The sequence below is a fragment of the Medicago sativa genome, chromosome 2 (genome assembly GCF_051527215.1).
Source record: "Medicago sativa cultivar Bolivia chromosome 2, Bolivia_mono, whole genome shotgun sequence".
Lineage (NCBI taxonomy): Eukaryota > Viridiplantae > Streptophyta > Magnoliopsida > Fabales > Fabaceae > Medicago > Medicago sativa.
Window position 1 is genome coordinate 65,620,306 of NC_140750.1, and position 24,555 is coordinate 65,644,860.

Below are 24,555 nucleotides of genomic sequence, written 5' to 3' on the forward strand. Positions count from 1 at the left end.
AATTCCACAATATATGCAAGTAGATCTTTAAAAACATATAAGTGAGATGACCAATATACATAATATTTTAAGGTTTTGGGCGATGATGTGGTGTCAATCTCAGTTGTGTGCTTTGTGATGATCTACCTCATTGCAGGTGGCCATGAAACTCTAAACATTTTGATGAATTATTTTGTTAGTTTTTTCAACATTGTTTGTATACTTTCTATATTAAATTGAAATTTTTTGATGTTGTTCGCTTTCAAGCAATATTTTATAATATCAATCTCTATTATTTTAACTTCCTTCAGTTTTGGTCTTCGTTGGGATTTCACGATAGAAAAACATTGATGTGTTATGTTGAGTTGACAAAATACATGTTTATTGAACATTTTTAAATGTTGTGCGTATTTTTAATTGAGTTTAATTTTTTGGTAAATCGATTACTCAAATATCTCAAACTCCTTCAATACCGATAAAATTACTATAAAATCACTCTATTTGTTATAACCTCATGGACAAAACACACAATTCTTTTTTTTTTTTTTACCACTATCACATCTCTTAATCTCAAATTTATTTTTCATGATCTTCTTTCTTTTTCTAATTTTTTTATCTCTATTCTCATGAAAGATAGGAACATAAACCTCAATCCATTAAATTACATCAATCCACTTTTTTGACCATGTTGTGTCTTAATTTGACCTTATTTGACTATGTAGTATGTCACATAATTAAGGACACAGGGTCGCACATTGGGGGGAGAGAGAGAGAGAGAGAGAGAGAGAGAGAGAGAGAGAGAGATGTTAATGTGCTTGATATGAGTTAAAATTTTACAATAGATGGAAGAGTAGATGATGAATAACATAGAAGTGAATGACTCATATACATGTATCTAAAGATTTTGGATAAAAATGTGGTGTCAATCTCATTTGTTTGATTTCTTTTAGTCTGATAGTGAATATAATTCAATGTAAGCTTCATAGGAAGTCCCAGCATTACAATGATTTGTTTTTGTTAATTTTTAGGTGTCATTTGTGTTAATTTTATTATCTTACATTTTAAACTTTTGATGTCATTCACTTTGATGGAATTATTTTTTGGTGAAAGCAATATTTAAAATTCCTTCTCTATTGGTCTTTGGAGGATCTGAAAAAGGAAAAATGTAGACGTGTTATGATGAGTTGACAAAATACACATTTATTAGACATTTTAAATTTATGTGACATTTTTTTTAATGATTCTAATATTAGGTAGAAAAATTACCCAATAATTTATAACTTCATCAACAAACTCATAAATTATCAAAAACTCGTTATTTTCCCTTACCATTTCTCTCATGTTTAAATTTCGTTTTCATCTTCTTTCTTTTTCTATTTTACTTACGCTCTTCTCATGAAAGAAATGGGTAAAAACGCCGCTCTATAAAAGTGCCACCAACCCATCTTTTTTACAGGTTGTGTCTCCAATCTTAGTTGGATATTTCGTCAAATCATAGACACCAAGATTCGCACCCTTAGAGAGAAGAAGTTAATGTGACATGTGTGAGTTAACCTTTTACATTTGATGCAAGAGTAAATATTGAGAAACATATAAATGAGATGTCCAATATACCCAATGTCTTAAGGTTTTGAATGAAGATGTGGTGTCAATCTCATTTGTGGGGTTTCTCTTAGACAAATGTAATGATCCAACTCATTGTAGGCTTCCTCATAACTCTGAACTCTATGATGTATTGATTGCGGAGATATTCATTATCATTTCTCTCATGTTCAATTTTTTTTTTATCATCTTTCATTTCCTAATTTAGTTTCTCTTTTCTCATGAAAGAAATGAGTATAAACCTCCATCCATTAAATCACACTAAGTGGTGCTAATGTGTCATATGTGAGTTAAAGTTTCACATTGAATGCATCAGTAGATGAGGAGAAACATATAAATGAGATGATCCATATATCTAATGTCTTAAGGATTTTGACGAAGATGCAGTGTTAATTAATGTGGTTGTTCTTAACCTAATGTGATTATATAACTTAGTTCATGTTAGCTCTTTTCTTGGATTCGATTTATGTCCCTAAATTTTTATCAGATTAGGTTTACGTCTCCTAGTTTTTTTTTGTTTTTTCTCCATAAATTTTTTTCTTAAGAAAACTTATTAGAAAAGATCCTTAAAATATCAATTATTTTCTATTTTTAATTTAAAAAATGTCTAGAATACTATTTAAAATGAAAGACATAAGATTTTATTGATCATCATAGGTTAAAAGTTATATATTTAATTAAGAAAAAATATATCCTATTAACCAAAGGCTTTTTAATGGCAAATTTTAATAATTAGTTGTTAGATTAATTTTTCTTTCTTTCTCAAAACAAAATTAATTTTTTTTCTTCTTCATCTGAGTTTGTACCAAGAACCTCTAACATCATCTGAAAAACACAATCAAAGAAAACCAATAAATACATTCAATTAGACAATTGATATTTCATTAAATGCTAAGATGATTTTGCATCTTTCGTAGAAAAATAAAATGATACTCTTCATAGCATTATAATTAAATCAACTATATAATCTGACATATTTTTAGGATCCTTTTTTTTTATCAAAACAAATTGACCAGAAATAATTTGAATTAATTCAATTTTAGAAGCAATTCAAAGGTCCTTGCAATAACATACACTCATACTCTCACCCCACGTTTATTTCTATTTTTCAGGTATAAGTAATTTTCAAAGTATCATCAGAGGCCGGATCACAGTAGAGTCTAGTTTAGGGTCTCATTATTCGTTGTATTTTTTAAGGTGTCTTTTATGTAAATGTAAATATTTTATAAATCTTTCTTCTAAATAAAGTTATTCAAAGTCATTTATATGAAGTTTTAAGTTGAAATCTTAAAGTAAAACTCCATTTGAGTTGAAAAAGTTTTAAATTCTAATACTCAAATTGGAATGTTACACATACTCATTATGTTATATCATATACTCGTACTCAATGGTCCTTGCATTTTAGAAGCAATTCAATGGTTCTTGTAATGACATCAATGATACGTTTCATATTTGAGAAACGAAAAAAAAAATGAAAATGAAAGCCCAAGAAAAAAAAATGTCACGTCACCATGCTAGTTGAAAGTTGAGCAGAAAAACATTTAAGATTTTGCATGTTAGAAAGTTATATTTGTTGTACCTATATATATATATTTGATTTACTTGTTAACAAATACGTGTATGATTGAAACCTATGATGATTTAGTTACTCTAATTGGTAGAAAGTTAAGGCAAAGAATACATGACTCCATTTGATTGGTTGAGAAATCAAACAATGATGATAATTTGATGGTTGCCTTTGAAACATGATTAATAAGTGATAAAAAATTCAATTAGTTTTTCATTGAAAAAAAATGAAGCTATTTTTTATTTGTTTGCAATAGTGAAATTTGCATATACCAATTTTTTTAAAGAAAAACAATTAAAAAAACTTTATATTTTGTTGTGTCTCACACGGATGCAATCCAAATGTGATTGTTACCATTTTTGGTAAAAAATAATTAGCGGAGTAAACTTCGTAGTATTATACAAACAATAATCAACTCATAAATATATTTTTTTGGTAATGAAGGGTATTTCTTTTTAGGAAATGGATCCTTAATCATCGGTAAAGGGTTACCATCGTTTTATTTATTATCTTAGTGAAATTAAAAAAGAAAGAAGATTTACATAGGATCTTTAGTGTACTCTTGTTGAGATTAAAATACTAAGTAAAATGTATCAAAAAACAAATATTACTAAGCAAAAGGATTTGTCCAATGTAATTGTTCTTATTTGGATATTTTTATAAGCTTTATTTTAAATAAAAAATTTCATTAAGCTTTATTTTTTTCCGAGAGAATTAAGCTTTATTTTATAAGCTTTATTTTAACGGTTATTTTTCATTCAAACTCATTCATGAATTTTCATTGTCATTTAATCCTTTATTTAATTTAATTATACATTTTATTTGATGTTATAAAATTTCTGTTTCAAGCAAGAGAAGTAAAACACGTTGTTTGATTAATTTTTTTCTAACGTTAATGGTTGATTCATATTTAGAAACAACGGAAATGGAAGATGTGTATGGTACCAATGCAAAATTTTTAAAGGTAATAAGATCATATGAAATGAATAAGCAAGTGAAAATGATGTAAGATGGATCGACTATATATAGGGAAAAGGCTAGCAGATTATTGAACATTAAACATATGATTAAAAACGCAAATCATCCATTTATCATGTTGAAGGAATTGAACAAATTATTTTTTAGAGGAAAAAGGAATTGAAGGTAAATGACGATCACCATTAAGGAATTGAAGGTAAATGTCATTAATTATCTTTGAACATGCATATTATGTAATCAACTAAAATCAATGCATATAATTTTCATTCAAAACAAAATTCTTGCAGTGATAATGTATGATTAAATGGACACTTCTTAACCAAAATTCTCGCTTGTTCAATTTTTTAACAAAATATGGCCTAATAAGTTTGATTGGAAAATTTGCCTTCCTTGATTTATTTTTCCAAAAATTAAAACAAATATTTGGAAAACTATTTTTTTAAATTTTTCGTAGGAAAATTAATACGTTAAAATGATTTTCTATTTACTTAGAATATTATTTTCATAGATTAAAAAAATCATGAAGAAAATACAACGATTAAGTTATAATTGAGTAATAAAATAGAGTGGAAACTGTATAATAAAATCATAATCAGTTTTTTTTAGTACAATTTAAATCAATAATTATTCGCCTATTTTGATTTATTTTTGCTGTGCATGCCTTTTGTTTATTATAGAGATTCGAAGTAGATATTTTTTTAATTTTGTTTAAGATTATTAATTGAATTGTTAGCATGTATAGAAATGATTGACAAAAAATTATAAAATTTTCACCATAAAAAAGGGCAATTGCTTTTGGCACGTGAAAATCTTCTCTTTCTTGATTTGATTAAGACTGTTCATAAAAATTACTAAATTAATATGAGTAAGTAATAATAACTTTGAATGTTCATAAAAATTACTAAATTAATATGAGTAAGTAATAATAACAAAAAAGAAGTAACGTGTTTATTGTAGGAAATTTACAAATGAAGAATTAAGAGCAATTAAGTCTTGTAAGTAAATTAAAATGTCATGTGTACTATTTTTTTTTTATCTTTATAATAATATAGATTCGTAATTTCGTATATAGTGAATGAGTTAATTTGTATATACCAACAATTTTTTTTTATTGATATATCAAATCACTTTGTTTTATTGGTGCACCTAATCAAATTGCTTTGTTTTAAAATATAATTAAAAAATATGAAAAAAAATAAACAAAGACAATAAAAACCAACCAGCAACATTCCTTCAAAAAAAAAACCAACAACATTAACCTAGCAAAATTATAATTTGAAACGACCAAATTATTTTTTTAAGGAGAAACAACTAAATTATTCCTTCAAAAAAAAAACTAAATTATATATTTCAGCCAAAAAAATAAATTATCAACAAACAATTTGATGATAATGCCAGTAAACACTAAAAAAAACATTAGTACATGTTTATATCCATGTTTCATAGAAAGAAAAAAAATCTCCATGTTTCATAGATCCTTATCAATCCTTCTCAATCTTAATATTCTTCAAAAATTCTTGGATGAAATTGTACTGCTGCTACGTGTTGATCCTGATATCAAATGATCGCTTGAAAGGTGTGAGTTCAAAATTTAGATGTCTAATTTCTAGGTCTAGCCTCCACGTTACATATTAGATCCATAATCCCTGGACTTTGATAAAGAAGTCTAGAATTTATAAGTGACTTAAAAAAAATGATAGATAATACTACCAATAAAGAAGTCTAGAATTTATAAGTGACTTAAAAAAAATGATAGATAATACTACCAAATAAAAACAATACAATGAGAGAAAACTAACAGAAAATAGTATAAATGAAAACACCTTTTTACCCGAACCACCATCATATACAACTTTCGTTACGATATTTGGAAAGCATTCTGAATTCTTTGAATGAATATGAAATGGTGAAAGTTGAACCAATATTTATAGAGAAAAATTGAGCAATACAATTGTTGATGCATATCTTAAATTAGAACTTTTTTCACACGTAATTATAAGACATTTATGGACATTAAAGGGTGATTGTTTGATTAGTGGAAATACACATACAAAATGAAATGATTGTAGGTTCAATAGAGAGAATATTCTTATAGGATGCCACTTTTGTATTGACATTCATATCGGTATCAATTGTAATAAATGGAAAGGTCAAACATGTGTTAATATTTAACAATGATTTATCAATAGCCAATAATCAAGCTAAAATTAGATGATGAGGTGCACATGTGTATTAGTGATGCTTAAGTGTGTAATACATTAAATGAAGTTTAACATAGAAGAGTGCCAAGTGTACTTTTCAAAAAAAATTAAGGCAAATATATATAATAGAGATGTGGTTTTATTATAAAAAAAATATAAGAAATAATTATCCCTTTTCATGAAGGTCAACGAAAACATATAATATTTACATAAAAATTTGAGTACTAATAACAATTTTTTCGACACACTCATCTGGGTCCGATAAAACATCTTCATTACTAAATTATTATTAATACTCATGATTACTACTAAATTTCTAAACCAAATTTAAAATTAAAAGTGAAAGTTAATCCTGATTATTACTCCCTCCGTCCCATATTACTTGACCTAGTTGACTCTGTCACGTATGCCAATGCACAATTTTAAACTTAAATTTCTTTAATAATCTAGTAGAAAAAATTACGAAAATTGGATATTTTGAAAATATTAATCGAGATGAATCTAACAACATCTTATATGCTATATTTTGTTTTTATATATTAGTAGAAAAATAGAGTCAAAGCATGGTACATGAATAGTACAAATATTCTAAATAGGTCAAGTAATATGGGACGGAGGGAGTACATATTAAGCTTTCACACTCTCTTTCATAGTCTTTCCTTTCACACCACTTCTGTCTCTTGTTGTTCTTCCTGTCTACATCTCTCTCTTGTTGAACTGAGTCAATAGATAGATACAGTCTTCAAAATGAGGGGTTCTTCGGGTACTATCCATATGGGTGGAAATGGGATCATAAAGCATAACAGGAAATGCAGAGACATTGTTGTTCTTGTCATCTTTATTGCCTTTTGGGTTGCCATCATTGTTAACTCCAGTTTTGCTTTCAACAAAGGAGACCCATTTAGGTATAAATCTTAAAGTTTCAAACTTTATCTCATTGTGTTTCTGTAATTGCCAAGTTTTAGTTTCTGTTTCTTATTGGGTTTCTTTTATGGTGTTTTGTTTTGGAAACTTTGCAATGGAGGCTCTGCCTCTAATAATTTTACAGTACATGATTCAATTGGTTGAACCGTCCGGATCGATTTTTAAAACATTGATTCACACACACATACACACATGTGCTTGTTTACTCTTAAAGAGTCTCACATTGAATGGGATATGACCTTACATTGTGTTTATAAGTAGGGACATTCTTCACATTACAAGCAGGTTTTCTCACATTGGATGAGATATGGCCTGACAATGTATTTATAAGTGCGGACAGTCCTCACCTTACAAGCAGGTTTTGTAAGGTTAAGTTAGACTCAACCCAAATTCTAAGATGGTATCAGAGTCCGTCCAAGATCCATTGGGCTGCCTGCTATCAGGTTTCTGTTATCAGCCCACTAGGGTCACGCCCCAGATGTGCAGTCATGGACGTGATATTGCCTGTACATGGGTTAATAACTGAACGGCAGTCTTCACCTTACAAACCGGTTTTGTAAGGTTGAGTTAGGCCCAACCCGAATTCTAATAGTTACTGAGGAACTGTACTCTAATATTGTTGCTTTTGTGGTTGCTGAGGAACTGAAAGTGTGGAAGTTAGAAGTGGGACTTGATTGTATAGAAATTTGAAGCACGTAATTTTATTCTTCCTTTTTGTTATGGTTGTGTAATTTGTAAAAACTGATACTATGGTTTATTAGGCTTACTTTTGGGCTAGACTACAAAGGAAATGTGTGTGGGGACAAGCATGCAGGCCTTCATCAATTGGAGCTCAAATACTGGCTAAATTCTAATCAAGTTTATCAAAGTGGATTGAAGGATAGTCAGTTGAAACTTGCGGATGCTCGCAGTATATGCTTGTTGGACTGCCCTGTTCCGCGTGAAGATTCACTTGTCTGGGTTTGTGATTATCCTGAAGGAGATATTGTTGTTTCAATGGATGATTGGATTGATATGAACTATAATTATTATGCGTTCCTCACACCAGAAATGAGAAACTCCTCTCTTCAACTTCAAGGACCTTGTTATCCTGTCATATTTCCTAGTGTTAATGGTGAGATAATTTTTCCATTTTAATGCATTCATAGATGTCATGTTTTGTTGTATGCATGCTTATGATTGTGTCGTATGGATGTATTACTTTGATTTCTGATTCTGGTTGCATTATTGCTCCTCGCAAGAAGAAGAGGAGAGGATGTTAGGGAACTGCAAATATCCTTTCGATAATTTTTTTGGATATGCATATGTCGGCATATTAGTTGTTATGCTGGTATTTTCTCCTTCACTATGGTTTGAAATACATGATTCTTAAAGCATACTTTTTTTGTGTAGTTCACTGGAGTTGCCAATTCATTGCTAGAGCTTCAAATGTGTCTTTAAGCCTTTGGCAGCAGATGGGTGGAGTTAGCATAAACGAAGACCCTGTCATTGATAAGTCCATTCACAAGTATATCAATTCTCACTCAGCTGTCTTAAAGGTTAGCTTTTTTTTTTTTTTTTTTTAACATTCAACTGGTTGATTCTTTAAATTAGTGTATTCTTCGTGGTGGTAAAAATGCAATCAACACAAGTATCAAGTAAAAATTATAGATGCTTGCAAATGTACATTTGGTTTAGAGTCATGATTCTTACCTGTTTTTACTCATCCTTTCTAGCATTTTCACTCTTACCAAGTTCACATTTTTTTGTAACTTTGTATTGCACTGTTTCATTTCATCTGTGTTGCCATTAAGCCTTATGTGTATTATATGTTGTTGAAATTAGAATTTTTACAATTTTTTAATCTATTTACAGAGATACATGGCTGACATAGGAAAGGCATGGCCTGTGTTGATCGTTTGTGGTGGGATTTTACCTTTGTTTCTCTCTGTGATTTGGCTGCTGATGATCCGCCATTTCGTTGCTGCAATGCCTTGGATAACGGTGGTTTTATTTGATGTTCTAATAGTATCAGTTACAATGTTCTACTACCTAAAAGGTTAGAATCCTGGCTGAGCTATTTTGTTTACCAAATATTTGTTTCTTAAGGAAGTTTCAATTTCAGAAGAGGACGAAAATATGAATATTGCTTTTGTGTTATATTCATTTTTCCTTTCTTAATTCTCAGCTGCATGGCCTACTTATTTTTATATCACCATGTTGGTAATTACCCTGCATCAACCATCGTTTTGTGTCCTCTCTGATATATACTGTTGAATTAGAGAAAAAGAGAAAGGCATATAGTGAAACCGTGTGTTTGAACTACACAACGGAGTTCATTTTATATAGGATTAAACTTTAAAGCAGTAAATTTAAATAAATAAAGGAGATACTGTTCCTATTTACATTATAAGATATGCCTATGAAGTAAACTATACAATAATTACAAGGATCATAATCATATTCTCAACATATACAACGAATCGCACAAACACTTCTCCGGTTGTATGTAGGCAGGGGCCATTAGAAAATTTATGAACATTTGATTGTAATTTGATAGCAAAACCGTTCATCTGGACTTGGAAATGATCCAGATCTTATCCCTTATTCTTCTATGCATTTTGGGCATTAGAAACACAAAAAGTATTTATTTCTGGTAGACACCTAGAAAAATATTAAATATTAGATGCCTGAATGTTTATGACGAATATATGTTCTAGTTGAAACCTATTGTACTTGCGTATATAACTTTTGAATTATTATCTTCTCAAATCTTTTTATTTATCTTTGTGAACATCAATCAAATGAAATGCCGAGTTAATGTTGCCTTCCCTTCATGTCTTTCAGTTGGATGGATAGGAAATGATGCTATAACACCCATCATTGGTGAGCATGATCCTTACATTCACATATATGGAAGGGTAAGAATCATTGTGCCCAAGTTAGTATATACTCATTCTATGATTTCTCTCTCTCCCTCTGCATTGACGAATTTATCATGTAAATCTTACAAACAGATTTCGGTTTCAGGAGCTGACTCATCTACGTATTGTCACTATCCTTATGACTTTTATCATGGTTGTTGCCATTCTTACATCAATTGCTATTGTTCGGCGCATCCTTATGGCAACTTCTGTCCTTAAGGTAAGACAACTATCTCTCATGCAATTATGCAACTATGATCAAGTTTTTTGTTTAAGTTTGCTGATTGATATTTGGTAGCAATTATGTTTTATGCTGAAGAAAAGAGTAAATCGACATTTAGTCCTTGAAATTGTAACATGCGGTTAATTTAGTTCCTCATATTTTCGAAATAACAATTCAGTCCCTTAAATTGAAAAATATCAATTAATTTAGTCCTTTTTCCAACCATAGTTTTGAAGGTTTTATGCTTGTTTCGATGCTGAACATAATATGTATGTCTTTTATTGGTTTTGATGGATGTTTACTAAAGACATTTTTTTATGGAGGAACTAAATTGATTGATATTCTTTAATTTAAAGGACTAATTTGCTATTTCGTAAATTTGAGGGACTAAGTTGACCGATCCTTACACTTTCACGGACTAAAATGTCTGTTTACTTTGAAAAAAATATTTGTCTGGGGTTGAGCCCCCATTCAGGGTCAAATTTGTCTTGTATTTTCAATAACCTCTTAAGTAATTCACAGAACCAGCATGTTACACGTATCTAACCCTTATGCACATTATGTGGTACAACATAGCAATACTAGTTACTATAACTGATGGTACTGCATTCTTTCCATTGTACCATTCAATCAATCTGATTGATTCTAATGCGGATATTGCTGATAGGTTGCTGCAAAAGTGATAGGAGAAGTTCAAGAACTTATTGTTTTCCCAATCATACCATATGGTATCCTTGCAGTGTTCTACATGTTATGGATTTTGGCTTTTCTCCATTTATTCAGCTCCGGCCGGGTTGTTCAGAATGACTGCCACTCTAACTGCTGCTCATATAACCTCATGGAAAAGAGGGTGATCTGTGATCATTGTTGTGGGTATAGCGTCCGTTACACACCGCATATTGGAGTTGCCATCCTCTTTCACCTGTTTGGTTGTTATTGGGTTACACAATTTCTCATAGCAGGCTCATCAACAGTGATTGCTGGATCTGTCGCCTCTTATTATTGGGGTCATGATGAAGCATCGGTAAGTCAAAAAAAAATTGTCCGTATATGAAATGCATAATGCAAATCGCAGAATATTTTTACGATAATTCCAAGGATTGGCTCTGAGGTGTACCAATGTTGGTTTATAAATTGTTGAAAAAGGACTATCATTTTACCAATTATCTATGAGTATTAAAATTTAAACAATTTTCCATGATAGTTACAAATTTATCTTTTATATGTCATTAAAATTCTATTTGTCTTTGTGAATGCAGCCTGAAATTCCTTTTCGTTCGATCTTTTCCTCCATGAAGAGACTTATGTGTTACAGTATTGGTTCTCTAGCTCTTGGCTCTCTGACTGTATCATTTGTAGAAGCAATTCGCTTTCTGCTAGAATCTATTCGCCGCAAACTGAAAGTCTCCAGTCATGTGCCTGACAACTGGATCGGGAAGGCTGCATACCAATCGTCTCATTTTTTTCTAAGGTGTATTGAGTGGACCATCAAATCAGTGAACCGGAATGCTTATATCATGGTAAACTTTGTTAGTATGGTGATAAACCATTTATCATTTATGTGTGCATCATGTTGATATATATGTGCTTATTGTTTTGGTGCAATCATTCATCAAATAAGGATATCTTAATGACCTAAAGAAGTATTATGTTAGAAATATGTTGCTTATTTTTATTAATGCATTCTACATTTCACTAGGTATATGATTTCTGGTTTCATTATTTATTCGATTAGTCATCCTTTTCTGCAGATTGCTATAACTGGTAAAAGTTTCTTTAGAGCATCAGCTATTGCAACAGATTTGGTTAAGAATAACATCCTACGGATTGGGCATGTCAATGTGATTGGAGATGTTATATTGTTCCTTGGAAAACTATGTGTCAGTCTCTCAAGTGCTGTTTTTGCTTTCCTCATGTTAGACACTCACAAGTACAAATCTGCGCATAACAAGCTCTCATCTCCACTCTTGCCTGTTGTGGTATGTTTTCTATATAATCTAATTGAAAGAGTAGTGGTTGGAGATCACTTACGGTTTAACCATATCATAAAACATGGTAATTTCAATTATCATCTAGCTGGTAGTTAATCGAAATGTTTTAATGTGTTTTATTATATGAAATCCAGAGGTTTTTATTCCAAACAAATGGTTCCTTAGTGTTGGGTTTCAAGTGTAAGTGATTATGTCCCACATCGACTAGGAATGGAGGAAACGTTGGATATATAAGAGAGGGACCCATATACATGATGCCTTAAGGTTTTTTTAGGTGGAGATGTGGTGTCCAAGTCTCTTTAGGGGTCCTGGACGTTTAGCCCATTTCCGCTCCCGACGCTCCCTGGACTCCCCAACACTTAGTACTCATAATAACAAATTAGAATTACAAATTAGAATTGTACATGAGTTTATTAAACAATTCAGACCTATTTAAGCAAAGTTTTAAACAATTCAGACTTATTTAAGCAAAGTTTTGCTCGACTCAATCTATACCGGTCATGCAACCCTTTATTGCAAACAATTATCAGAATCTCACATTGGATATATATTGTGTAAAATGCAGGTTTGTTGGGCTCTTGGATACATTGTTGTAACTCTTTTCTTTGGAGTTATAGAGATGTCAATTGACACCATCATTCTCTCATACTGTCAGGATTCTGACGAGCATGGGACAGCACGATATGCTCCTCCCCTTCTCATTGAAACTCTCAATGACCAAAATGATATGCAAAGACTTACACAAGAACCCCGATGAAATATTCCCATGTTATTGTTTTCTCAATGGTAGATTTTTTACAGCACTTCAGGATTTAGAATCTAGTTGAGATGCTTATATTTTACCACCTTATAGTTTGAGTTCTTCCCTTTGTATATAATATATGGTTTATACAATACAATGCTGCAATGAGTTGCATTTTAAGTAGTTATGTATTTTTCTGACAAATTGGTTGTTCTAGGATATATATCATGTTATGGGCAGGCATAGCTAGAACAAATTTTATACTACTACTTATATAATTAAAATCCTTCTCAAAACTCGGTCTTGTGATGAATTGTAAGACCTTTCCAGCTGTAGCTTATTGAGTTCCAGTGCTAGGCTTTGTATTTTACTTTTATATATCTTGAAACAGAAGCAACATTTCTTAATGACTGAATACCATTAGCCAGAAATCACTTCAGTGATTAGTGTTTTAAAACTCAGATTAGTCATCGACTCGGTTGAGGTGATAGGTCAATGGCACGGATCCTTTTGCATGCTTTTCCTACTAATTTTTTTATGTTCCTATTCGTGCAGATTAAATCACTATATACATAACATGCAATCATTTTCATGAAAAGTGATTACCTTCTACTTTTAATTATTTTATATGAAGTTGTGAAGATGATTTATCTTGTACAACTTATCTGTTTGTATTTGCTACATGCTGCTCTTGATTAAAAATCTCCCTCAAGTTGTGCAAAACCCTCCATAGCTTCAAGATGTCTGCTTTATTCTGTGTTTTTTTTCTTCCCGAGTTGGTGCTTGTTTTTTAACCTCTATTTCCTTTGCAAAAATGCTTTTGTTCAAATGTGTTATCTAGAAGTAATTTTTTTCATCACTGCTATTATTTTATCTTTTGGAGTTTTCACATACCTATCATGAAAGACTAATTGAGAAATAAAAAAAATATATAATGGACGTTAAATAAAAGAACAGGACTAGTAGTGTTACCGTTTTGCAATGAAACTGTGTTTGATTGCGAAACGGTATGTATTGGACAATACATTACATGACAGAAATGTATTCGAGAGAGAGATAATATTGTATAGAGCAATGTTATTTGAACAACCATTTCTTGTGACAACCTTTTGACAATTAAATTATATAAAGAAATTTAGGTAGTGATACAACAATCAAAGCAATAGAGAGAGAAAGTAAAAGGATAATATGAGTATGAAAGAGAAAGTTGTCACAAAAGTTGTCAAAAAGTGGTTGTTCAAATATCATTTCTCGTTTGTATATGTTGGTAAATAGAAAAAAAAGGGTATTTTGGTATTTTTTTATAGTTTATACTTTAGACAAAAGGTTGTTCTGTAGTTTAGTGATGGACAAGCACTCTTGTATTTGTCAAGTCTCTTGCCACCGGCTTAGACAAAAACTGTCATGTCCAATCCGCTGTTTATTAGCAAATTAAACGCATCCAACAATTTTTCATGCTACAAAAGACACTACATTCAATGTCTCCTTGACTATAGAAATAGCCCCATTGTTTTATCTAACGATAGTTTAGAAAACCAAAACCTCTTCAATATCTAATTCAATTTTGAGGTAAATGCAGCTTGGCGCATCACAAAAAAGAAGAAAAATAGATTAGTCATACAAGACATGTTCCACTACTTTGTATTCATATGTAATATTCTGTGTTGGAATTGTAATGCTGCTCCTTGGCATCAAGAGACACAAAATGTAACCTTTCTACAATTGTCCCAATAAAGCATTGTTACCTTACATGGCCTTCTAGTAATATTCATAGAAGACATATCTATCAATGTACTACTACCCTTTGCCTTGTTTCATTTATATTCATTGGCATCATGATTTGCTTCCATTGTTCCTCAAAATTATCTTCCACTTGGCATAGAGGAGGATCTTGGAATTGGTTCTTCTTGTCTAGAATTGAATGGTACTGATGATGAAGATACTGAAGCTGAGGGTCGAAGGAGGGGCGTAATGGCCCGACTTGAAGTTTCGTTAGCAATAGGTGAAGGGGTTGATGTGACAGTTGGTACTGGTTGTAATTCTACTTCAGTGCCAGTGGCAAGGTCTTTATGCGGATCACAGATTGTTTGATAGTCTTCTTCAATAGACAATACAGTGCTTGTGTCTGTATGAATGGTGGAGTCATCGGCGAACATACCATGTCTTCTCTTCTTCCTAGCTGCTTTACCCCATCCATGTATGGTTTCCCTTATCCTCTGTGGAATTAATGCTGCCTTATAGTTCGTTCCCATCTGAAATAAATGTAGGAATATTTCTATGTTATTGCATGATACATGAATGTAGAAAAAGCCCTTCACTAAAATGATTCGTTCAATGCAACAACTCCATTTCTACGTAACACAAGACAAACATCATTCACCATTCATTCTAAAAGGAAGCTATCTATAACTGCAATGCTGTCGGGTGAACATGTTAGGTAATTATGCAACTCCGAAATCCAAACTCAATATGGAGTCTTTGCCACAGTCCTCTCCAACCAAATCGTCAGCCGTTTTGGTCAGAGAGGGCTGAAAGGAATTTTTGGCTGCAGGGAATCCAGATTTTTTCACTTCAAAGCTACAATTTGAAGCTTTGACGTTCGAGTTGAGATCATGGAAACATGTGCCGACACCAATGCAAACACATACTTATATCCTTTTTCTAGGTCTTGGGTTACCTGTGTAACGAGTGCATAGAGTGGCAAGGTGCTGTAGCTGCAAAGAAACTGCCCAGCAAACCTAAAAAGTTAGATACACGAAAGGTTAAAGGCACATGTCGATTTAACCACCAATTCTTGTGTAAACTAAGCCAATAAATATTTCACAGCAACAATTTGTATTAAATAATTGCATAAATTTCCATGCTAAAACTGAAACGACACAGTAGTTCTTTATTGACTTAGTTTACACAAGATAAGAATTCTTCGATTTAAATCCAGATAGAGGGGGAAAAAAAACAGAAGCTGTCTCGATTTCTGCATACCCCAAGATTAGCCTTAAATAAACAAGGAGGTGATTCCTAATAAAGCAGGAATTATATCCAAACTGCCACTGCAGTAAAAAAGAACATTTCCTTTGGTCAAATGCAAGTTTATAAATTTTATTAAACTTTGTTAATATAGAATCTTGGGATAAGGAAGTACCCAGAACCAAAAGAATGAAGCCAATTCAAAAGCATTCTGCCAAAGAAAACAGAATAGAATATCAGAAGTTAATAAGAAAATAAGAAATGTAAGCAAGAAATAATTGCAGAAGATGTAGACGAACCATGAACAACCTGGAAGAGAATGAAATGGATTAAGGACAGTAATAGTTCAGGCTTTTTAAACCAGAAAAGTTCATCGCGAGGCCTCAACTTAGCTTCCGAAAAGAAACCACTAATTCCAGCATTCTCCAATGCTAAGGTTGCAATGACTTGCTGTAGCTTTGTTCCCACCAAAAGAACAAGCTGTGCTTAAACATTAACACGTAAGAAATACCATGACACGTTAACACCGTCATATGAGAATTCAAAGGCAAGTTTTAGAGCATCTTCAGCTAAGGAAATATCATGGATACGAGAAAAATATAGAAAAAACTCCAATCAAACTAAACACATAATTGTAGTATAAAACTTAAAAGTTACCGATAAATTTTACGATTAATAAAACTATTGTAGGCAAAAAACTTGTAGTGTATTAAGCTAATTTATATACCGTTTCAGTGAATATGGCCAGTTTTATGCTACTTCATCAACATACAAGCATACTGTTCTATTCAAATTCCAAAGAAAAACTCACCAACTACCTCACAAAATGCCAACCACACGCAATTCACAGATTAAAAATGGTTCCGGAACAAACGAAAAAAGTCCGGAGGGAATGAGAAAGGTTACTTACCGATATAGGAATGATAGCTATCCAGAAATAGAGATTAGATCCTGCATGAAACTCGACAACAACTAATTGTAAGTTTCAACGGTATGCAAAACCAAGTATTATCTAACCACGCTGTTTCAGGTAATCCTACAGAGAAAGGGAATTGAAGTGGAATGGAAGAAATATCCACGGAGAATTTTTTTCGAGATGCTAAATTCAAGGGAAAATATGATAAACTACTTTCACCTCAATTTCTCATAGTAGGCAATACCTTTAATGTTGAAAAGCATGAAACCAACAACAAATCCCCAGAGTGGGCCACTGCAAGAGATTTTACAAAACAGACATGATTATCAACTTTTAACTTCATCAGAACCAAGTTGTGAAAATCAAAAGAAATGATAACATAGCACGGCAATGGAATGTCCAAGATCAAGCACAAAACTTAATATATTCTAGAATTAGAGTCCAAAAGAGGTTTACATGAAGCTGCAATAAAATAATAGTTATTTCTGAATCTCAACTAGTACTAACCTCACACCAACTATCCTTTGGAATTCCTCTTCCATTGATTTAACCATGTAGCTGTGGAAATCATATTTTGATGAAAGGTTGTGATTCTTCCATGAACAAAGAAAACAGACAATAAAGTAGTTAACATTCACAAAATAGAAGCTTATACATACTACATAGTTCTAAGAAACCTGACATGCAAGTACCTTCATTAAGTGAAAACCTAATATCAGACAAATGCATGAAGAAATGGCTTATTCCAGTTTCCACTAGAAAACTAGAACTGGAGATATTTTAACAGAATAATAAAAGTTTAGAGGTATGAGATGACAAAGCTTGTGAATCTCATCGTACAGTGAGTTAAAAGTTTTTTTATATCATAACTACGAGAAAAAACATGCAAATACACCAAGATAAGAACCAATGACTCAAAACCATTTACACATAAAATACATTTTATTGCATACCGTGATGAAGCCTTTGCGAAGTGTAAGGTAGTCAGCACGAACCACAGAATGCCCAAATTGTCGGAAAAAACATGTCTGAAGTTAAACATATAAATCTATTAACAAGGATTTGATTTTTCCCATCAAGACTTCTTACAAATATATGCTTGTTGAAACAGAACTAAATGGCTAAAATGATGCATAATAAATTGAGGAATAGAGAGAACTAGGTGACGATAAAATATATTCATACAAAAGAAGTTTGCTGTCAAAAGATGCTGACAGTTACAAGAGATTTATGCAATTAGGCCCCGATTTAAGGAACCACAAATTGATTTTTCATGTTTTAACACAAAATAAGAATCATTAGGAGTTTGATCTTACTTTACTCGATATACTTGCTTCCATGAGAGAATAATTTTGTACTAGACAAGTATATTTACAATAATTTGTTTTGAAAAGAAAATTGATCAAAAGGTAAAAAGTAGAGCTAAGTTAACCATGCAAAAACGGTGGACTCTTTTTAGCATATTTTTATTTCAAATATTCTTCATATCTTTCTTCATTCATCAAATAAATTTTAGAAATTAAAGGGAAGTATACAACAAATGAATTCCAATGGAAGTGAGTAAGCAAGTGGAGATGTTTAATTACCATCCAAATGAATAATGAATTTGATGTATGAGTCTTGACGAAAGTCGATTGCCTTCGCATAGTCATCTGCCTAGTAATTTCTGTGGCAACAAATGAAATGGCCAGACAATTTCTTAATATGGTTACCACATGAATTACGTTACCACATACTTTTATCAAATGAGCAACTTTCTCAAAATATTGAGTTTTCAAACAGAAGTAAATGAACTTTATAGCATGTTCACAGCGGTTATATAACCTACAATAACTACATAAGTGACAGAAGATATGCAATAAGGAATAACAAAACTGTATGAGTTGGTGTGCTTTGTAAGTTTGTATCGTAAACTAATATTTTCAGAGGTTATATAGTTAGTTTATGATAAAAAATAATACAAATAAAAGTTAACAGATTAAGATGTATTAAGCTTACCAGATAAATAATTGCGCCGGTCCATGTGAGCCTCATCCTCCCACACTCTCCAACTGTGAATCTGGTTTAATCTAAAATTGTTATTATGTCAAACAAAAATCCAGAAATGATAATATCAGAAAGTTTTTCCTACAACGTCAAAAATCCAAAAATGGTTTGATTCATTTTATCAATTTTCAAACTCTTCAACTTAATACCATCATTAATTAGCCAAAACTAGTCCGTCATAAGCTTGTTAACATCAATAAGTAAAATGGAAAAGTGCATGAGGTAGTTCTTCACTGACAGCAGAAACATAATATGGATTGTTACCAGTTAGCTACTCCAATGCATTACTCAAATATTGTTTAAGCATAAAAATGAACAATACATTCAACAAACAAACAATAATGATAAATGTGGGGAAGTTAGGTATCATCTACGTTTGAAAAACAATATCTCACCTTCACAATGGCTAACAACATTGTTAGGCAACTGTAAGATACATGTGTTATCGCCATGACAAATATGAACCGATGCAACTGCTCTAGACCTTCATACGAAACAAATGGTTCATAACCCTGAAAAACAAAACAAATTAACAAATTGCAAATCAAAAGCTGAAGTTAATCAACTTTAGTACATGTAAGGTATATAACGCATGCCTCTTTGCAGGAGTTTCTATCCATTCCATTCAACATCCTTCTAATTAAGCGTGGATAAGAAGCCGTCAATAATTTACGTCCTTCGGAGCCATTCTCTTCGATTTCTTTATTAATCTCAGATCTAGAGCACGGAGCAAAAGCACTATTATAGAACTTTGATGGAATGCAAATATTGGCTATCATGCCAGATGTAGCAGTAAGTAGGAGGGATATAAATCCGAGCAACATCAACTCTGAAAATAATGAAATTTGATCAGTGAAAAGATACACATTACATGAAATTAATACAATGCAGAGGTCAATAAGGACTAAAAATAATGAATCAAAAAGAACTCTTATTCATATTTGGAGGATTTTCGGAACAAAATGATTTGCTTGCGTACCTTCTTTCATCTTCTCCACAGCTTCAAGCAAAGGTTTTCTATTAGTTTTCCGCAGCCACTGCAGCCACAGAAAAATTATAACCACATATCAGAATTCATATCAAAGAAACAGTTTATTCACAAACCCTTACAAAATGGATGGTTTTTGGATAGAATCAAGCTCAAAACATCAAATTAAAAAAGGTAGATCTATACATATGGCTGCAATTGCATTAGGAGAAACTTCTTCCTTTTCAAATAAATGCAGTACAGATAAATTTGTCATAGAGAAACATTAAATCCAAAAAAGAAACTAACCACGCTTAAATATTTGCTAGGCAAAATACTTTTTGCCCTAAGTTTTAATTCTTAAGTTAGCAAAATGCCTTAAAAATGGAACAAACTTCCAATTCCTACCATGCAACTTTTCCCTACAACTACATAGATTAACACAAAAGACCAACAAAGCTCAACAATAAGATTTCAAGCAATACTTACATTGCTTAAACGATTAATGGAGCGCTCCACAAGCAAAGAGACGGCAACAAAGATGGTCAACACAGTGGCGACAGACCAGGTAGGAGTCAAGGCCAATGACCTTTGTTCTTTTACAGTTTCTGCCATCTTGAAGTATCCAAAACCACAGTCCAAACCTTATATATGACTAATTGCCTTAAAAAATCTTAGGCAACTTGGCCAATTTTTGTTCTGACAGTGGAATTCAACTAGTGCGCATCCACTTTGAAGCAACAATTTCTATATATTCACAGTGGAACTGGCGTGGAATGCGAGAAAGAGTAGATGAATGCTGAACCAAACATATACTTAATTGACTTAAAATAAGTGTCTCATTCGAGATCAAATTTGAAAACTTTACAAACAGAAATCACAATACAACATTTGGAGTCAATCTATGACTTATCACTGTTATCAGTGAGACAAAACTGAATCTAATAAGTAGAAATCCAAATGGTGATTAGTGATCCTGATTCCTAGTTTAGAAACAATGATACAACTAAACAAGGGACCACATATAGAGACCAAATTGAAGCTTCTAGTATTTCCAATCTCTTCACAATTATCTCCTGACTTTATTTACCTCTAGGACGAACTACAAATTACCAGAGAGTCTTTTTCTCCTGAGAACCGGAGGGTTAAGACAAAAAGAAAAATACAACTTGCTAACAAATAGAAATTTGTTAGAAACCCCAAATGAACCTGGTGATTCCTCACTTCACATCAAAATCCAGCACACTCCAAAGATGAATAATTTTCAAAAATTACAATAACCCCCCATGAGATGGGGGAAACACCAATTTTTCAATATAGAATTGAAAAGTAAAGAAAACTCTTTCTTTTCCTTATAGAAAGCTCTTGACAACCCTTTAGACCAACCCCATTTTCAAATCAAGCTCATATTACTAACAATGCAAAAAAAAAAAAAAAATACAAAAAAAAACATGTTAATTCTTCTTTGTACTAATGTTTCAACAACAGTGTAAAGCAGCAGATTCAGACATTCTTAAATCAGAGTAACAAAAACCTTAAACAGTGTCTTGTTAAAAAAACATATATAACAGTGTTTGGAAGAATCTAGGAAACTGATAGAAGAATGAAAAGTGAAGATCTCTCTCTATCACTTTATGTGTCAGATAGAAACAAGAAAGTAACAGACAAGTTAGAAGGTTAAAGTATAGGACATACATACATACATTGAATGAGTTCACCAAAAACTACGTAAGTTTTTATGATTTCCAAATATGTGAGGAAGGTTAAGTGCGTCTTTTCCTGAAAGATGCAGTATTTGCCAATGCAGACACACACATTTTCAGTATCTTCCATGGGCCACAGCTACATGCCAACTCGCATTACTATTATTGTTTTCTTTATTTTATTTTATTTTAGTCAAGATCCATTGCCAGACTCAATTTCTTCTCCCAAAATAAATATAATACAATCAAATTTGTCTATGATAAATAAGCATTATTATAAATAAAAAATAACTTTTTAGATTCATCAACTATTAAATGAATCTAAAAAATGATTTTCTTTTTTAATAAGTGATAGAGGGAGTACTATCGAAACTCATCATCACATGTGATGTTTCATATTTGAAGTTTGAGTCGTGCGACAAGTATAGTCTGGTTAAGAATTGTCTTACTTAAAAATTAAACTCGGCTGTCTCAAACAATTCGTCTAAGCTCATTAACCACTTGCCAAATAACTTGATTATTCCAAATTTAAATATGAATGAAATTGTTCAAACTAGCAACATTGACATTATCGATTGTTCAAACTAACAACATTTGACTGTCTTAGAAGAAAATTGGGACGACAATTTAATCTCTATCTAAATCACTGTTAGAAAATAGACAATAAAGTCTAACAATCATTCAAAAAGAGATAATTTAGTATCTTTATGAAAACATATCTTTATGAAAAATAATGCAATATGGGTCATTTGGTTGAATTTGGGTCTCAAAATGTACCTAAACTTTTTTCATGCAGCAAGCACGTGTTTCCCTTTATAATCTCCTATATCTATGGCACTTGTTGCCTGCTGCAAGTGCAACAGCACCACCAAGGAATCTATATTGGTAGGTAGTCATTTTTCACCATTTATTTATTGATTTATGGGGATCATTTCTCATTTATTTTGGTGAACTCAAGATATTCTATGATTGATAGTAAGAAATTGGAAAGAATTCTTTTGGAATTTTCAAATATGATTATTAAATAAATAAAAGTTAATATGAAATTTCATTTAACTAAAATAACCAAATATGTTGATAGAAAACAAAAAACAATAAAGCAAAAATCATTTTCATGAGAAAATGATGATTATGTAGAATTTCATTAAGGTAGTATATAAATTTGACTTGGTCCCCGTGAACATAGTTTAATAGGTAACAATTATGCATTGTAATTTACAGCACCGACATCGATGTTTGAAACATTTGTTAACAAAACTTCATCTTTAGTCTTCTTCACAAGTAACCTTAAAACACTTGTTAACATTTTTCTATAATTATTTGAATAGTCATTTACACTCTCAAATTTTATCAACAATTTGTCTTTAACTAGAATTCATTAATTAATCAATCACTTGTCTTATAACCAATTTTCCCCTAAAAACAATTTTATACTAATTACAAAGAATATATATATATATATATATATATATATATATATATATATATATATATATATATATTAGGTGCCTCAAGAATACAAATGCAAAAGCAACACATCTAAATGCAGCAGTATGCACGTGCCCTGTTATATTATAATTTTTCTTCTTACATTTTTTTTAAGAGGATTTTTCTTCTTATATATTAATATATTATCAATCAATCGCACTTTGGTGACTTGGTTTGTTGTTGTCTGTAATATTGTCAACGAATCTTTTACACTATTTTTTATTGTTAAATTGAAAGGAAAAAAAAAGTTATAGATAAAATATTAGTAACTAGTTTGTTAGGAATACGGGAAATTTGTTAATAGTAATTAGCAGAGATTAAACTTTGGACCTTCTTAATGTTCCATATCAGCGTTTCAACACATACTAGGTTTGATATTCATATTTTTTTAAAATTTGTGATTTCCTCTTCTTTCTTTTTCGCTTTCTAAATCAGTGTTTGTTAAAACACTGAAGCTCTAATTGTAAAAACATTGAAGCTTCTATCACCCACCCATCCAAGTTGATTGTATGAAAGTGTCAATTCATCTTATGAGTTAAAGAAGTTGAAGGTGACGGTTCGAGTCAAAGTGAAGAAGAAAAATATTAATCTAACTTCTAATATGTTGGTTGTTTTAAAAATGAATTAAATATAATATATTATTTTATAACTATCAATTCAGAATGCGCTATTCTATAAATAAATTTTAACATTCGGAACAATGTTACAAAACCATTAGCCATAACAATTATGAAGCTCATCATTCAATAATTTTAATATGACGTGGTACTACATAATATATGCCCAGCTTGACAGCCAGTATTAGTTTGATCGATGTCAAGACTTTCCCAATGATTGGTGTGGAGATTTTAGGGTGGACTCCATCTTTAGGGTCCATAGTAGGCTTACCAATAATAATGACTATTTTAAAATAATGATGATGTAGCCTTTTCCAGCATAAATATTGTGCAAACATTACACATGATTTATGAAAGAAACTTCTAATATGTTAAGGGTTGGTTACAGATGTCAATGTAAGTGATTAGAGTCCACAACCAGTTGATGTTGAGCGTGTTTGGTTGTTACATGGGTGCCACATATCACATCAGAGTTGATAGTAGTTGATATAGAGCTCTTTCTGAAAGGAAAAAAAAATAGCCGATGGATGATAAATAGCTCATAGCATATGATAGGATAAAAATGGTTTGTAATTTTAATGTAGCTCATTTTTATCCTATCATAGCCAAGTGTTCGTCTTATTTTAAAGTATTATATATATAATCAATTATCTAATTGTGTAAAATCAAATATTTTTTAAGTGTTATATATAATCGAGTTATCTCGTGAACCAAACGAATCGAACAACATATAACTCAAGT

General features: G+C 31.4%; 2 protein-coding genes across 2 annotated transcripts; one reads left to right on the plus strand and one right to left on the minus strand.

Moving 5' to 3' along the window:
* The first annotated feature begins 6,978 nt into the window (after window positions 1-6,978).
* On the plus strand, window positions 6,979-13,406 carry LOC146949782 (choline transporter protein 1-like). Its single transcript, XM_085745759.1, has 10 exons — window positions 6,979-7,232; window positions 8,013-8,365; window positions 8,644-8,789; window positions 9,106-9,289; window positions 10,078-10,151; window positions 10,261-10,374; window positions 11,045-11,401; window positions 11,637-11,897; window positions 12,129-12,356; window positions 12,934-13,406. The coding sequence occupies exons 1-10, from the start codon at window positions 7,075-7,077 to the stop codon at window positions 13,123-13,125; spliced, it is 2,067 nt and encodes a 688-aa protein (XP_085601885.1). The 5' UTR covers window positions 6,979-7,074; the 3' UTR covers window positions 13,126-13,406.
* A 1,315-nt stretch (window positions 13,407-14,721) lies between these two features.
* On the minus strand, window positions 14,722-21,716 carry LOC146949783 (MLO-like protein 11). Its single transcript, XM_085745760.1, has 15 exons — window positions 20,496-21,716; window positions 20,019-20,076; window positions 19,636-19,868; window positions 19,435-19,551; window positions 18,992-19,052; window positions 18,580-18,659; window positions 17,947-18,021; window positions 17,501-17,586; window positions 17,238-17,287; window positions 16,988-17,028; window positions 16,387-16,557; window positions 16,253-16,288; window positions 16,093-16,160; window positions 15,788-15,848; window positions 14,722-15,362 (listed from the first exon to the last, which is right to left on the minus strand). Exons 1-15 carry the CDS (start codon window positions 20,619-20,621, stop codon window positions 14,973-14,975), a joined length of 1,653 nt encoding a protein of 550 aa, XP_085601886.1. The 5' UTR covers window positions 20,622-21,716; the 3' UTR covers window positions 14,722-14,972.
* Window positions 21,717-24,555: the final 2,839 nt, after the last annotated feature.